Source organism: Nothobranchius furzeri, chromosome 3 (genome assembly GCF_043380555.1).
Source record: "Nothobranchius furzeri strain GRZ-AD chromosome 3, NfurGRZ-RIMD1, whole genome shotgun sequence".
Classification (NCBI taxonomy): domain Eukaryota; kingdom Metazoa; phylum Chordata; class Actinopteri; order Cyprinodontiformes; family Nothobranchiidae; genus Nothobranchius; species Nothobranchius furzeri.
In genome coordinates, this window is record NC_091743.1 from 49,311,589 (window position 1) to 49,328,646 (window position 17,058).

Consider the following 17,058-nt stretch of genomic DNA (forward strand, 5'->3'; position numbering starts at 1 on the left):
TTTCCAGTAGCGAGAACGTTCAAATCAATGTGACAGAACAATTAAAATACACACATTTAGACCAAATAAAATGCACAGATTAATTTCTGATTAAGAATCAGAAAAAGGCTAAGTGGAGATGCAGCGTAAGAAACATTCAACTTTGAGTTAAAATTACTAGAGATGGGGAAGAGTTGAGGTAATAAGCAAGCTGATTCAATCTGTGTGTAGCCTAGTAGCTAATTAATCCCCTTCGACGGTGTCCACTTTGTGAGGTGTACCAGGACCACAGCATGATGCTACCACCACCATGCTTTAGTTTGTTTCTACATTTGAAAGCCTCACCTTGTCATTGTGGTCAGATAGCTCCATCTTGGTCTGTTTTCTGTAGAGGATGTTTCTCTTGTCCACGTGGACAGCTAAAGCTCCAGCTTGAAAGGGAGGAGCTTCTTTCCTGGACATCACCCTTAGGGTCCATGTTGATTACTGGCTTCACAGAGGACAGACACTGGTGCTTCTGTAGTTTCCAGATCATGGAAGGCTTGAGTTGTGCTTCCTGAACATCTAACAACTTTTATCTGAGGATGACGGATCTGTCAATCCAAGAAATGATTTTTAAACAAATCCTTTTTATGCAGCAGAGGAACTCTGACCCAGCTACAGTAAATCCTGGTCTTCCTGGTTTCTAGATCCTTAGTAAAGGAATGTGGGTGAATGTATGTTTATGATGTGGACACAATGTTGAAGTGGGAAATTCCACAATGAATAAAATCAGGAAAAATCAGTCATTAACATGACCACCATGTTCCTGCTTAATACTGACTCGGTGGTCCTGGTGTACTGAGTTTATAGGTAAGTTATAAACACACCATGAACCCCAGTCTGAATGGTAAATAAATACCAGCAGGGTTTGAAGTTGAATATTTTATTAGACAAATACTTGTGCAAACAATTTTATTCCACATGAAACTGGTTAAATGTGTTTTACCTACAACATGGATTACATTTGAGAACTTTTGTCTTAGACTTGGAAACCCCAAGAGAATATCGACAGACCGTAGATAACTGACACCTTAGCTACCTATTTTGTCTCATTCGTTGTGATCAAAGCGTTTTAAAAGATGAAAAAAATAATTGTAGACCTACGAAACATCACAGTGAAAAAGTTCTGATTGTAGAAGTGATTCAACAGAAGTGGGAGTTTGAGCTGAAACCTTTGAAACATTCCAGTTTTCTGTCATTTCAGCTCCTCCAGGAGGAGAGGACACGACCGGAAATCAGGTCTGCTCATCCCTGAGGAGAAAACTCAGGCCGAGCTGTTTGAGTTGAGCTGAAGTCACAAACATCAGAACTGATTATTAGATTTTCTACAAGAAAACAAAGACCATCAGTCCTCCAAGAGATAAATCATCAACGATTCATTAAAGACGTCCAAATTAAGGTTTGATAAAAGATTGTAAAAAACTTTTAATGTCTAAAAAAATAGTAAGACACCTAATGCGGTCGTGTGTGTGTGTGTGTGTGTGTGTGTGTGTAATCAGGGAAAGCTACTTTACAACTACGAGCTGAGCCCACACAAATCAAACACCTATACCATTAAGCCATCTTCATCATCATCATCATAGTAGCGGTTCTTCTTGATCATATCTTCTGCACTCTGATCCTCAGCATCATTTCCTTCATCCACTTCCTGTGAGGTGTGGTTCTCTTTTGGCTGAGGAGGAGGAGGAGATGAAGAGGATCTGTCAGGAGAAAGGCCTCTATAAGTGCTCTTCACCTCCTTCACTGCTGCTCGTTCGTGTCTGTCCTCCTGCTGTTCAGGTGGACGCTTCGTCTCACTTCTATTTGTTGCGACTTCAGGAGCTAGAGGAGTTTCCTTTTCCCGCTGAACCTCTCCGTTAGTGGCACTGGAAGTTTCTCCAGATGATTGTTTTTCCTCAAAGGATTTTTTCCACTCCTGCAGAGACCTGAGGGGACGGTGGCGCTCTATGGGATCTATGGGGGTAGTTTTGGGGGTCGGATTTGCTGCGAGCATAAACGGCCGACATCGCTCCTTTAGAGACTTACTCCTCCTCAGGCTCTTCAACTCGGCCCGCTCCGAGCTCTGGTAAGATAGATGCACCTCATCTCCTGGGGGCCACTTGGACCTCCAGGACCGGCTTGCAGGCAGGCCCTCTGTGACGGGGCTGAGCGGTGTCCCGGTGTGGCCCTCCTCGGCCAGAGGAGGCCATGCAATCCTCAGCCTGTGAGTCTCGGCGGGAAGATCAGCAGGATGTTTCTCTACAGAGTCGGCGTGTTTCTGCCCACGGTTCTCCAGCAAGGCGGTCAGGTCAGTGACCTTCACTGAAGGGGACGTGTCTCCATTTGAAGCTGGCTGCGTCTCAGGAGGCCTCTCAACTGGACTCTTCATTGTTTCTGGTAGCTCTTTTGGCTTCACAGCTTCCTGGCTTTCCTCTTCGTCTGCTCGCGGTTCCCACAGCTCTTTGTGAGGACGGTGGCCGAAGCCTTCGTCGTAGTTCCCTTTGGCTTTGAACAGCTGATTATAATGGGGCTTGCAGTACATCTTATCATGGAGAGAGGCATAGTTCCACAGGCTGGAGACAGAAAGCAGAGGTTCTACCAGTGGAGAAAGGTTTTACGTTTCATAAATAAGCAGAAAAGCAGACGAACCTCAGCTTTGTGGAGCAGTAGGAACAGCAGAAGCAGTTTTTGTGGTAAACCTGCTTATTAACCTCCAGCCTCTCCAGGGGATAAACGGTTGTTCCACAAGAAACACACTTTTCTCTCACCGGCAGGACAAACCTCTACAAAAATCACAGCATTCACACGAATCTCTACAAGCTCGACTCCACAGGTTTGTGTTAATGACGGCTTTAGTGACTCACCCTGACCGGTCTGGGCTGCTCGGCACCCTCGCCTGAAACAGAAAACAAAAATCAGCTCGGCTGCTAACAAACCAGACGTTTCTACGCTTTCACGCCACAGCATGAGTAGGCATGTGTTAAAGGTCACCGTTGCACTCAGGGATGGTCGTGGTCTTCTCGTGCGCAGATGTTTTGGGAGCAGACACATCTGGGATCTGACCCTGAAAAAAGCACGAGGAGAAAAACGACACGATTCAAACATCACAAACCGTTTGTTCCAGGTCAACAGAAAATGAGCTCATCTGATATATTTAAGTTTTAAGGTGGCTTGAGAAGATAAGTTGGATTCTTCTACTGAGCTCACAGAGTGGGGGGTGTCCCGTTGATTAGCAGCAGACTGGTACTTGGCCATCTTCGCCCTCAGAGAGGAAGACTCCAGGGATTTGTCCAATTGACCTGAAACAGGACAACAAATAAATAAGTTGTTTTTATTTGTTCTGCGTTAAAGACAAACATAAATTGGTGCTTTTGGTGAAGCCAGCTGATCGGTTCCTTACTTCTGTTCTCCTCCATGTCCTCAGAGGAAGTGCTGCGTATTGTCAACCTGCCGCCCTGCAGGGGGGCAGAGAGTCAAGTCATGGAAGACAAATTAGAAACATTTGTTCTCCATCTGTTGTGATAACAAAAACAAACATTTCAGTTTTCACTTCTCGGTGTGACAGGACAGGGTTCCAAATATCTACTGCTTTAAAGTTGATTTGCAGGGTAATCATTTGCACATGAGCCCTTTTTAAGACTCCAGAGCCATTAGCATGTCAGATGTCAGGTTTGATGTCACAATCAGATCTCCGAGACCTACTTCCCCAAAATTCCACTAAAGACTCCATGTCAGCAACTCTGACGTGAAACACGATGAGTCAAGTCGACCTCTTTAACAGAAAAGATGAAAAAGTGAAGCTGATTTTGTTTCCAGGCATCTAATAACGAACGACAACATCCTCTCCCCGAGGTGTGTGTGTGTGTGTGTGTGTGTGTGTGTGTGTGTGTGTGTGTGTGTGTGTGTGTGTGTGTGTGTGTGTGTGTGTGTGTGTGTGTGTGTGTGAGTGTGAGAGAGAGAGAGAGAGAGAGAGACAAAAACACTGATGAGTTAACCAGATTCTCTCAGCAGTCTTCCTGCATGCATATGAATTTTAAAAAAGTGTGAGCCAATGAAAACAGGAACGATACAGCAGGCAGCTTTGCTGAGAGTCTGGATCCATCACCACTTTGTGACCTCATGTACGTTACAATCAATGTTCAGATAAAACGCTGATAGATGACGTTTATCAGAGACTTCTTTAAGAGATTCAGGTCTCATAAGGCTCATTCTGACTGTTTAAATGTGTCTTTATGGTGATGTTGTTGTTGTTTATGTTGTTTATGTGCTTAGCCGACGCTTTTACCCAAAGCGACTTACAATTTATAACCTATAGGGCATGTTGTGATCTGTGGGGGAAACCGGAGTACCCGGAGGAAACCCACGCATGCATGGGGAGAACACGCAACTCCACGCAGAAAGGCAGCAGCCGAGTTTCGAACCTGCGACCTTCGTGTTGCAAGGCAACAGTGCTAACCACTGCGCCACCATGCAGCCCGTTAAAGACAAACATAAATTGGTGATGACAAAACAAAACTAACACACACAGAAGGACCATCCATACTACACTGAGATAAGGACAGAAGCTCCTCAGAGGTGATACTGTGAAGAACTAGACAGGCCTTGATCAGGAACGTCCCTGCCTGCGTTCTTCTGTTTCAGAAGATGAGTGAAGTTGTTTTGCGAGGAAGAGGGGAACAGAAAAAAGACAAAGTGTGTGAGGTGTGTGGGTTCATGAATGAACCCAAGGTGGAAAACAAAATTAAGGAATGACGGAAAATGGCAAAGGAACAAATAATAGAAGTAAATGAGCATGGGGGGGGGGGGGTGACAAAAAACACGTTAATAATCTAAAATACTCGCTCACCCGTTTAATCAATACATTAGCTGTGGTTTTAGTAGGAGTGAATGCCTTGTAAGTGGATCTCAGAGGGGAAATAAATTCAAACGAGCTTGTTTCAGGAAGTACAAGTCAGCCAGAGGAAAAAGTAGCTTCAGACGACAGGATATTGACTCTTATTTCCAGATCTTTGGACATCTCACCTCTGATTGGATAACAGCAACATGACTCTACCACTGACTGTTTATTTTTCAACGTTGATGTTTTAACTCCACAAATAACACAAGCCTGGAGGAGTTCTGCCATGTGGTGGAGTTGCTAATGCTAACAATTAGCTTCTACTAGTCGAGACGTTCGCTGCTGTTTTCTGGACGCTAAACAACAGCAGCCTTCCCCATCGTGAGTGAAGATGGGTGAGTCCACAAATGTTAAGTGACAGTGTGATGCAGATCTGTCAGGCCTTTTAAATCCTAGCGTTGCATCGTCTATTTTCTATCAGAAGCTAACGCAGGAGATAGGTGTAGGAGACTGTTTTCATGTTCAGCCTGCATGAAAAACTCAGAGTCACTGATTACAATCAGAAATAATCAATAAAAAATGTTTTCCAGCAAACTACCAATATATAATAAAACATTATATTTTACTCAAGAACAATTTCAAAAACATATCAATGAAAAAGATCCTGATGCAGGATTAATGGTCACGGTTTACCTTGACCATGGAGTCTTCTCCCTGCTCAAACTTCATCTTCAGGTTAGTCAGCGGGACTCTGGGTTTCTCATGAGTGGCACATGGACTAGTGGGGACCTGTTCCTCAACCTTCTCCAATTTCCTCCTGTGCATAGGCTCCTCTCTCTCCATCACTCTGTGGTCTTCACCCTCTGGAGCTGCAGGAGTCTGCTGGACTCTGTCGGCCGCCTTCTGATCTCTCGGCTCGCTCGGCGGGGTGGAACTCTTCACCTGGGGGACCTCCTCGGGGACGGGGGCGGACCTGGTCAGAGTTGAGCGGCTGCGGCGAATGCTGGAGCCTCTTGGAGGTGGAGCAGCAGGGGTTTTATCCTGACTTCCTGCTTGCTCCCAGCGCTTTTTCAGAGCAGTCAGGTTGCCCGAGCGTAGGGACGATGACGTACTCTCAAAGGACTTACAGGAAAAACAAAACAAATAAGTGTCATTTTAAAACAAAAACTGTCACGGCACTCACGAGCAAAAGTTTCATTCCATGCATGAGTTAAAACTTTTGACAGCGAGGCACCCACCCACCGCTCTACAAAGACAGCTTTATAACCTCGGTTCAGAATGGAGGAAATGCCAGAATCTGAACTTGGCTTCATTAGCAGATTTGGTGAACAGCTGTTGGACGCTGCTCCAGCACACAGATGTGTGCTGAAGACAATCAGAAAACATGAATTATCTACATTTCTTTACACCCGACAGTCTCACCTACTCTAACACACACACCGAGGTTCTGGTCTGCTGCTTTAAAGACAAACTCACTACAGCAAGCTGGATCTTCCTTAATCTTAGGAGAGAAACGGCACACGGGAGAAAGAGGATGTGGACATCCGAACAGAGCAACTTAGAAGGCAGAGAGAACTAAATGGTGCTTTGAATCCACGTTTTCTGACCAAAACTCAGTCAGTAGAGACCATTTAAACAATAATATATTATTAATGCCTCAGCATCTAAGAAAAGTCACTAGAAATTACATTTAATCATTTAAATGACAAAAAAAAACACAATTTGTAACAAAGAGATAAATGTGGTACATGCAGAACGGTACATGGAAGAAACAAAGAACGTGATTAATGTTTTAGAGAAAAATGTTCAATGAAAGGGATAAAACTGCAACAAGAGACACAATCACAGTCTTTGTGAAGCAGGTCCGGCGTGGATGGAAGGAAATTCAGAAGATCGTTACTTGTTCTCAAACCTAACAGAAACAACAAAAGAAAAAGGAAACCTTTATAAAAGCAGTGGAGTGATGATGGAAAGTGAGTCCCCCGGGTTCGCCGTCCTCAGATCAGAGAGCGAGACAGAAGGTCGAGCTCAACAGCTGAGTCCAGCTGTTAGACAGAACCTAGAGTGGGTCTGACCCTCCAACACCAGAAACGGAGTCAGAACGGCCAGGAAACCAGAGCAGGAAATGATGCATTCAGGGAAAAGTTAACTCTTTGTTCACTGTTTCAGCAAAAAGTTGCTTTTTCTTAGACTCCAGTAAAGTTTTAAAAACAGCAGAGAAAAATATCTAAAAAATAAGGAAAAAATTTAACAATCGGTTAAGGAAAAAGGCTATAACACAAGTTAGGGGTCAAACAGTTCACAGAGTGAAACATAAAAGCATCCAATCAGGATCCAGATCAAAGCATTCTTCATCGATCTGTATCGGGTCAGTTAGATGACCCTCAGCTCCCGATCTCTGAGGCTGACCACTGTCTGCGCCTTGTACACAGCTGCCTTTAAGGTACTGTCAACACGGTTTCAAACGTCACTTATAAATCAGCTCTTTTAATGTCACCAGGATCCTGGTCGTGTGTAATTACAGTTTTAAGCAGTTCAACAAAAACCAATCAGAGATCCATAAACAGCGCTTACAAGCAATGACTGCTATTTAAAACAGGGATTATAAGTTAGAACAGCTATTACCAGCAATAACAAGACTATGTTGTGTAATCTGTGCAGATAACCTGTTTCCCCATACTATAGACACTCATAATCATTTCAGTAACTTTATTCTACTTAAGGTGGGAAATCAGCAAACTTGTGCTAAGGCACAAATGAACAGAAATGTGTTTTTGTACATGGAAATTCTTTACTTGTGTGTAATCACTGTACAACATTCAGCAGCAGCTGTTACGTTTGGGATTATCCTCTGGATTTTATGGATCTTTGGAACACATAGCAGACCAATTTAGTGAATACTGATCAGTTCAGGAAGCTGGACAGAATGAATCTGGACAACCGGCTCAGAGAGACAGTTGGAAAAAAAAATCACTAAAGCAAGGATTGAAAGTTTATCTTTTTAAATATTACAAAGTCCTGAGAATCTGTTTAAAGATTCAGTAGCTAGACATGGAAAACAAAAAACACCTGCATGTGATTTGACAGAAATGATCCAATCAGGAATGCTGTCTAACTCGACCGGTCAGATAGGCGTTCTGATTATGGAGACAGGAAGTTGTTCTTGCAGCAGCTCTGAGTTTGCTGTACTTTGTTCACCTGGATTTCTTGTCTCTGTCACTTTCAAAGTTAAGGTCGCCTAAACCAACAAAAATCTATGAACGAAAATAAGCTCGCTGTGCAAACGATGTGATCAATCGATTTTTAATCTTTTAATTTATCTTTCAGAGTTTTTCTTTAGATTTTGGGTCCCCCCCCCCCCCCCCAGCCATTGTCCAGTGCCTTATTTTCCAAGGAATGTATTTTGTTTACTTAGTTGCATAACTGTGGTCTATGAATCATTTAAGCATCAAACAGTTCTGATAAGCAGACAAGCCAGTGTTGCGTTAACACATGACAGACAAAATGACCAAAACCCATTTTAAACACTTCGTTACGGCCGTCTGTCACAAAAACAGGGTTTCTATGAAGAACGCTGAAGATAAAACAATTAAGCACAAAAACATTATTTTAGACCCAAGAGCTGAGAGCTTATTATACAACAATCAACTAAAGGATGAAGCATCTACAGTATCAGGTTGCCTTTCATGTCTTTGGTGTTCTGTCCTGTTTTATTCTTTTTTATTCTTTCTTTAAGAGATGACATTTTTGTATGAATCTTTCACATTATATGATTTTAAACAAGTTACGCTCTGTGGTGTTGACGGACAAGAACACGAACTAGAACTAGACAAACACCATCAAAAATAAAGTCAAAGTTCAAAGAAAAACTGAAAGATCTTGGAAAAAGTCAGAAGAAGTTTTGATCAAGACAAGAAAGACTGGCTTATAGGAAGGAAAACACAAAAAATGAGAGGTGGTTCAAAACATTTGAGCATAACTGAGAAAATGTAAACAGCTGACCCTCACAAGTTACCAAAACATGAGTCTTTAATGCCCGTTTTCTACTTAATGTTATTAACCAATGGATTTATCGTCTCATGGTGGAAGAGTCCCTCCCATCCCCCAACATCGCCCCACCCCCTACACACACACACACACACACACACACACACACACACACACACACACACACACACACACACACACACACACACGAGACAGATGGTCTTCCACGCTGCTTATTCAGACTAAAACTCAAACATGTTTTATTGATAAAATAACTTAAGTCTGCATTAGAGTCCTACTGGCACCTACTTTATAAAACACAATGTAAAGTTTTTACCATAAAGAAAACGAAAAATCATTCAGACTGATGAGTAAATTAGAACACAGACTCATGTAGCATCCTGTATAAATTCATGTCACCTTTTCAGAGGAATGGCGCTTTTTATTATTAGCAGCATCATAAATAATGAAGAGGTTACATTTTTCCGAGCAGCTGCTTAACAAACTTCCAGAAATGTTACAAACACCTGCAGCAGGATTACCTTGTGTTTCCTCATGCTTTGGGGCTGATCGCGTACTCATTTGATCTCGGTCCAGGTTTGATTATCAGCCTCTCACATCAACAGAGCAGCTAACCTGCAGTTGGAGCCGAGGTGAGTTTTTATGAGGGAGGATTAAACCGGAGTAGGATTATGGGTTTGATAGCTCGCCTGTCGCGACAAGTAGCCAATGAGAGGTCAGCAAGGACAAGACATTCGGCCCAGATGGTGGTGTGTTGGCACAGTAAGACTCTGTGTGTGTATTTCATCTCTACAAGCTTTAATTAGCTCACCACCATGACAGGAAACTGAGCAAATGCAACAAAATGTGCACACATGCACACACACAAACAAACACTAAAACACACACACACGACGGAACACACATTCACACACACACACGACGGAACACACATTCACACACACACGACGGAACACACATTCACACACACGTGCACACACACACACATATGCATGCACGCACGCACGCACACATACACACACACGCACACGCACACACACAGGTGCACACATGCATGCACGCATGCACATACAAACAAACACTCACTAAAACACACACACACAGGCGCACACATGCACACACACAAACAAACACTAAAACACACACACAGGTGCACACATGCACGCACGCACGCACACACACAAACAAACACTCACTAAAACACACACACAGGTGCACACATGCATGCATGCATGCACACATGCACATACAAACAAACACTCACTAAAACACACACACACAGGCGCACACATGCACACACACAAACAAACACTAAAACACACACACAGGTGCACACATGCACGCACGCACGCACACACACAAACAAACACTCACTAAAACACACACACAGGTGCACACATGCACACACACAAACAAACACTCACTAAAACACACACACACACACACACTTTATTCAATGGTGTGGCTAGTGTTGCGAAACCCAAATCAAAACTGGAAGTTGTAGTTGTAGGAAGCTACTTAAATAATATAATAACTGAGAAATTCAAGAAAGGCATACCTTTCCTAACTCATTCTAGACAAACACAATCCCAGAATACTTTTTTCCACCATGAACAACATTTTAAACCGTACATCCAATTCACTTCAGAAAACCCCCCCAAATGCTCGCTGTGAGGAGTTTGCAGCCCACTTCAGAGTGAAGGTAGACACCATCAGAAGGAATATTTCATCCTCCCTAAGCAATAAGGTTTTAGATAAATCTGAATGTGTGTCTATACCTGAGGAAACACTGGACAGCTTTGTCCTGGTAGAAGCTGAGACCCACCACATGTCTTCTAGATCCAGTTCCTACTTCGTTTGTTAAACTAATTTTTTTAAACTAATTCTTTCTTCATCTTTTAGTGATGAGATTTTAACCCTAATGAATTGCTCCCTTCAGACGGGGGTCTTAGGCCCCTGTGGAAGAAGAGCAACATAGATTTTAATTATTTAAACAATTATCGACCGGTATCCAACTTACCATTTTTAAGCAAAATTTTTGAAAAGTTGGTTTTAAATCAACTAAATGATTTTATAAACACTCATAATGTCCTAGAGAAAGTTCAGTTTGGTTTAAGGGTGAACCACAGCACAGAGACAGCCCTTTTGAAAATTTTAAAGGATTTTAGCGTAAATCATGATAAACGGGAGGTGACTGTGTTGGTTCTACTGGATCTAAGTGCTGCCGTTGATACAGTACACCACACTATTCTTTTAACTTGTTTGAAACGGATCGGCCTCTCTGGTGCTGTTCACCAATGGTTCACATCCTACCTCACAGACAGGACTTTTATGGTGAGTTTGGATTCCTGTTCCTCGAGGGTTCATGGGATTACATGTGGTGTGCCCCAGGGTTCAATTTTAGGCCCAGTGGTTTTAACCTTTATATGCTCCCTCTTGGCAGTGTCATTAGGAGACATGGAGGCAACTTTCACAAGTATGCTGATGATACACAGTTGTACATCTCCGTGTGTCCTGACGACTCTTAGCCAATGGATGCACTTTTTAACTGCATTTTAGACATGAATGGCAGAGAACTTTCTCCAGCTCAACCAGGACAAAACTGATGTTTTAGTTATCAGTCCTGAGGCCCAGAGAGAGAGAGACTTTTACCGAAATTACAATCTCTGTCTTTTAATCCATCTTCAAAAGTGAAGAACCTGGGTGTGATTTTTGACTCCGAGTTGAATTTTATCTCGCACATTAAAAACATCACAAAAATAGGTTTTTGTCATCTAAAGAACATCGCCAGAGTCTGCCCCATTCTCTCTCGGGCCAATACGGAGACGCTGATGCATGCTTTTATCACCAGTAGAATAGACTACTGTAATGCCCTGCTTTCTGGTCTTCCCAAAAAGAGCATCTCAGGCTTACAACTTCTACAAAATTCGGCAGCACGTGTCCCGATGAAGACCAGGAGGCGGGAGCACATTACTCCAGTTTTAGAATCATTGCATTGGCTCTCTGTATGTTTCAGGGTCAATTTTAAGGTTCTTCTAGTGGTTTATGAGTGTCTTAATGGTCTTGGGCCTTCTTATCTCTCAGAACTGCTTTTACCTTATGAACCCTCACGGCTTCTGCGCTCCTCTGGCAGGCGTCTCCTGGTCATCCCTAAGGTCAGGACACACACTCACGGCGAGGCGTCCTTCCAGTATTACGGCCCTCGCCTCTGGAACGAGCTGCCGGAGGACCTCAGGGCCACAGAGACCGTTCATGTTTTTAAGTCCAGGCTCAAGACCCATCTTTTTAGGTTAGCCTTTATCTAATTATTTACTATAGTTTTATTTCTCATTTGACATGATAACATTACTGGCTTTGCATGTTTTATATGATTATATTTTCGCAGTTTCATTATTTACTATTATTATTTTACTGTCCATACATTTAATTTATTATTTATTTTCTTACTTTTGTCATTTATATTAGCTCTTTTATTTTCACATTTTTATTCATTTTAATCCAGTGTTTTCTCTGTAGGGGCCCTCTGCCCCAGGGGCGGTGGTCGACTGGTGCCTCCTGGGCGCTCTATAGGTGGTGTTTAAGTGGAGGTGGGGGTCTATGCTCCCCCTCCTCTGAGCGCCCTGACTTAGTTGCTGTAGAAGACCTGATGCTGCCGGGGCAGATGGCTCCCCTGGTGGCATTTCCTTTCGTTCCATTACTTGGCTCATCTGGACTCAGCCGAATAAACATTTTTACTGATGTGAGTGTGTGTGTGTGTGTGTGTGCGTGCGCGTGTGTGTTTTCAAACACTTATGGGAATTTGGGGTCTTTTTAATTCTGTAAAGCACTTTGCTTCAAAAGCGCTTTACAAATAAAGTCTGATTGATATTGATTGAATGATATTGATTGATTGATTGATTGATTGATTGATTGATTGATTGATTGATTGATTGATTGATTATGAACTAATCTGCTTATGTGATTATTTTCTTCACAATTAGTGGTCAGAATGATGTTTACACAAAGTTAGAGGTGCTCATACACTAAAGTCACAGTTTCACTCATTCTCTGCAAACACTTACTCCCTTTTTCTTCTCTGAACTTCCCTCCTCAGCTGCTTTCTGATACCTGGAAGACAAAAACCAACACTGACCTCTGCTGACTCAAAACACAACAGAGCAAACACACACACTATGAATGAGGTTGTTTTTGGAGGTTTACTTTAAAAACTAAGTTTACATAAATGTGAAATAGACTTGAGTTACAGATCTGGAGAACATTTAACAGATTAGTTGAGAAATTTTAAAATGAGACTAAATCATCTAATTATTGTTATAATTATTATATTATTATTAATTCATTTGTTTTCTGATGCGAAGATCAGTCTGATGTAATTTTCAAGTGAAACCCTTTTTATTAGCACTTTAATCATAACAAGTGCATAAATGATCTCAAACTCCTTACTTTCCTGTTTTTCATTTTTTTTACTTCTAATGAAACAACTTTGTGAGCAAAGCAGACTCCAGTGATAATACCAGACATTAACACTGCAACTGGTATTCTGGTGATGAGTAATGCTTGTGTACCCAACATTGGATCGGGTCACTGCCAATACTTTGTGGGTCCGAAATTGAAAACAAGTTATGAAATGATTTCAACTACGTTAATTTTGAAAAGATTTCAAGCGCCAATAAATAAAGGGTGTTTTTATTATACACTATTAATTTTTCTGTGTGGTTCACTTCGACCCTTACCAGAATAAACCAACAGCAGCCATTAGTGAAAACTCACTTGGAGAAGCGTTCGGCGATGGCGTTGGTTTTCCCTCGCCCACTGACCAGCGACACCTCCTTGGCTGTGACACGCAAGGACTGCGTCATCCAGGACCTCCGATTAAATGAACCACTCTCCATGTCTGCCACTGATCTGACAACAAAAAATAAAAAGCACTAAGCATGTGTGTATTAGGCCATGAGCTGAAACAATCCACCACTAAAAACACAAATTCTGCTTCTCCAGTAGTTCACGTCCTTAATCAGCAGCACTGATCTGGTGAGGTTTATAATAAAAGATAAGAAAATTACTGGCCTAACTTCTGCAGCTCTTTTATAAGCTCCACATAATTACCTAAGATGCATACTTCAAACAAAAATAGTTGGTATCTTCTCAAAGACAAAACTGCTTTTAATCATAGGAGTTCTAATTGTTGCTTCTCAACAGTAAAGCTCAAGAACGCTTCAGTCATTCATCTAATTACACAGCTGGCGTCCATCATGCTGCATCATGGGATCTCACAGACATCCTTAGGTAAACGATTAGATCAGAGTGAAACTTGTCTCAACATTTGAGCGTCAGGGTTGGAACATGAGGAGGATCTGTCTGTGGTTGTTGATTTACAAGTTTGTAACATGATGTCATAAAATACCCATAAAACCGCCTGACTGCTCATACGGTTATGTGTGCAAACAGACATGACAGCATGCCCTGACATGTAGCGCAGCGTGATTGAAAAACGGAACCAATCACAGCTGAGTGGAAGACGTTCTCGAACTACAGTAAATGTAAGGAAGCACATTCACACTTTTCGTTTAAAATATTCAGACAAACCCGTCGTTCCGTTTGTCTTTTAGCTTCAGAGCAGCCGAACGGCCCTGCATCTCATCTCCAGGGCTCAGAGAAACGATGCCGAATACCTTAAATCTAAATCACTGCCAACTGTGTCAGTAATGATCTCTTATCTCAGGACGCCTGCCTACTCAGTCTGCCACTCCTACTAGATTACATCATCAGATGAAAAGCAACACTTGTGACCAGTATCAGGACTTTGGACTAAACTCCAACATAACCCTGAGAACGTTTAAAAAAAAGAAAGAAAAGAAAACAGCTGCTGCTCGTTTTACTTTAGCTGTTTTGACTCAAACATCAAAATGTTGTCTGTTTCTATTCTATGTAGTTACCTCCATTAAATAATCCTTAAATAAAGGATCAGATCTAAATATGAACAGGACATTGCTCACACACATTAAAGTCCACATTCCTCATGGCAGGATGTTTTCTTTGTCAACCAACCAGTTTAGTTAGTCAGGAACCTGAGCCTTGTGCTGAACAAATGTCCCATATTAGCTGATAAACTGTACATCTGTTTACTTGATGCCAGGCCTGGAGCTGTTTCCTGCATGCAAAGGAAGGGACACGCCCTACACAGGACACCTGTCAACCACAAAGACAACACATTTTGACCAGGTTAGGATTCTTCTGTGTGAGCCAGCGTCTTAAAAGGGTTACAGATGAAGACGGTTTATCGAGAGAGTAGGGTTTGTAACCCAAACTTGTCTTTCCTGCTAGAAGCTCTGATTTGAACAAAGATCGCCTTTCATCTGCACATTACCAGACAGCGATAAACAGGCAGGGTGAAGACACAGGACGATGTTTAAATCAGCAAAAACAGCCTCACAGCTTTAGACTTATCACTGCATAATGCAGTTTTTATGATACTGTATTAAAAATCCCAGAATGACCAAAAGCGATTACATCACTGTTTGTTTTGTAAAACAACAGCTAACGTAAACTTTTACCATCTGTCACATTATCCATTATTGACTTATGAATGTGAGCTCCCAATAACAGGAATGCTGAAATTATCACACACACACACACTCTCTCTCTCTTCTATCATTTTAATTGCAGATTCTAACGTTTCTATCGGATTATTCCAAGTTAAACTCAAATTTAAAGGTATTTAACCTTCATTTTTGTTTTGCAAGCACAAGTAGATTTAGATCCCAGATTAAATATAAGAAGGGAGGAGGCCAATTTGCCTAATCCATAATTTGACTGTTGAGAATTCCATACAGAAGCAGCTCAAGTTGATTGTTCAGAAGAACAAAGGCGAGTCTCATCTGAAGTCATTACTGAAGAATTTAATATAAAAAAAGAGTTGGAGAGGAGCATCCCAGCTCTAAAGCCAGCATGTCACCTGTAAAAGGCTAATTACAGGTGTAACTTTACTCAGGAGCAGGCCCGGAGACAACAGACCCCAGAACACGCGCTAAGAACACAGCAGGTACGGAGTTTTCTCGCGTGTTTTGATTCCAGCAGAAACTAGAAGTTCAGACTCCAGCTGGACGGATCTGACATGGATACTTGTTAAACACAGCGGAGAACATGGCCGAGCGTCCGCATGTGCGTTTATAAAAACCCATTTCATAAAAACAAACCACATGACTCGCGCGACACTTAAAGCGCACGTGCCAATTCTAGTGGCTTTAGTTTATTTACGAAAGTTTTTCAAGACTTGCTGTGAGAAAGGCTCCTACCTGTGGGAACTTTCGTTGACTCGCTGCTTACGGCGAAACCTGAAACACACCTGACTATGCTGTTGCAGCTGCGTCACCAGGAGGAGCGCGAGCGCAAAGGTGAGTGGTTCAGACGCACCACGTGATCTTCTGCGCCAATCACCTTAAGTGTAGCATTACACTTACCTGACATCTCTCTCTCTCTCTCTCTCTCTCTCTCTCTCTCTCTCTCTCTCTCTCTCTCTCTCTCTCTCTCTCTCTCTCTCTCTCTCTCTCTCTCTCTCTCTCTCTCTCTCTCTCTCTCTCTCTCTCTCTCTCTCTCTCTCTCTCTCTCTCTCTCTCTGTGTGTGTGTGGCTAAAAATTCCTGAAAACAGGTAGCCCTCGCCTTTTCAGTGACTGAGTCTAAACAAACGTCAAATTTGTATTTTTTTTCACATTTTTAAAGATGCATTTTTACAGAACAGCAATCTTAGAAGAAACGATTTTTATATATAACGCCTTTCAAGATAAAAGTCACGAGGCGCGTCACACAAACAACAAATAAAATAAAAATGATTAAAAATAAATTTATATGTATGTGTGTGTGGGGGGGGGGGGGGGATGTGAAGGAGACACAATGTAAAACTTCTAGAGTCAAGCCTAAATCTACTTTGTTGAAGTTTGCATGACATTTGCCTTCTAAATGGATGTTCTCTACTCAAGAAATCATGGAAAAACTCTGGGAAAGAGCGTTTTCCAGCCCCAAAGGCAATCCCCATAAGGCAAGTTGTTGTTACAAATAAGCAAGCTACGTTCACTTCGCTTGTTACCTTTTGAACAATAGCATTACTAGTTCAGACCCATCCATACTTATCAGAGCAGATCTGATATAAATAATTGTTTTTGTTTGCAGTGTAGCATTTTAATTGGATCTCCCTCGAACTGTTTAAGTGCTATAT

At 42.1% G+C, this 17,058-nt stretch overlaps 1 protein-coding gene across 4 annotated transcripts; it reads right to left on the bottom strand.

The window, feature by feature from the left end:
• Window positions 1–888: 888 nt before the first annotated feature.
• On the bottom strand, window positions 889–16,247 carry LOC107385643 (LIM domain and actin-binding protein 1). 4 transcript variants are annotated; one of them, XM_015959680.3, is made up of 11 exons: window positions 16,141–16,208; window positions 14,894–15,034; window positions 13,616–13,750; window positions 12,907–12,952; window positions 5,531–5,959; window positions 3,401–3,455; window positions 3,208–3,299; window positions 2,992–3,064; window positions 2,865–2,896; window positions 2,650–2,783; window positions 889–2,573 (listed from the first exon to the last, which is right to left on the bottom strand). In XM_015959680.3, the coding sequence occupies exons 3-11, from the start codon at window positions 13,735–13,737 to the stop codon at window positions 1,568–1,570; spliced, it is 1,989 nt and encodes a 662-aa protein (XP_015815166.3). In that variant the 5' UTR covers window positions 13,738–13,750; window positions 14,894–15,034; window positions 16,141–16,208; the 3' UTR covers window positions 889–1,567. The 4 variants fall into 4 exon arrangements, with proteins under 4 accessions (XP_015815166.3, XP_015815165.3, XP_054605664.2 ...); XM_015959679.3 differs by lacking the exon at window positions 14,894–15,034 and having other exon boundaries at window positions 16,141–16,247; XM_054749689.2 differs by lacking the exons at window positions 14,894–15,034; window positions 16,141–16,208 and adding an exon at window positions 14,846–14,874.
• Window positions 16,248–17,058: the final 811 nt, after the last annotated feature.

Bases quoted from the DNA above. Each gene is read 5' to 3' on its own strand.
- LOC107385643 (XM_054749689.2), bottom strand. The intron at 3,065-3,207 runs GTGAGCTCAGTA...TGCTTTTTTCAG, and splicing joins AACGGGACACCCCCCACTCT to GGTCAGATCCCAGATGTGTC. The intron at 2,897-2,991 runs GTGACCTTTAAC...TTTCTGTTTCAG, and splicing joins GACCATCCCTGAGTGCAACG to GCGAGGGTGCCGAGCAGCCC.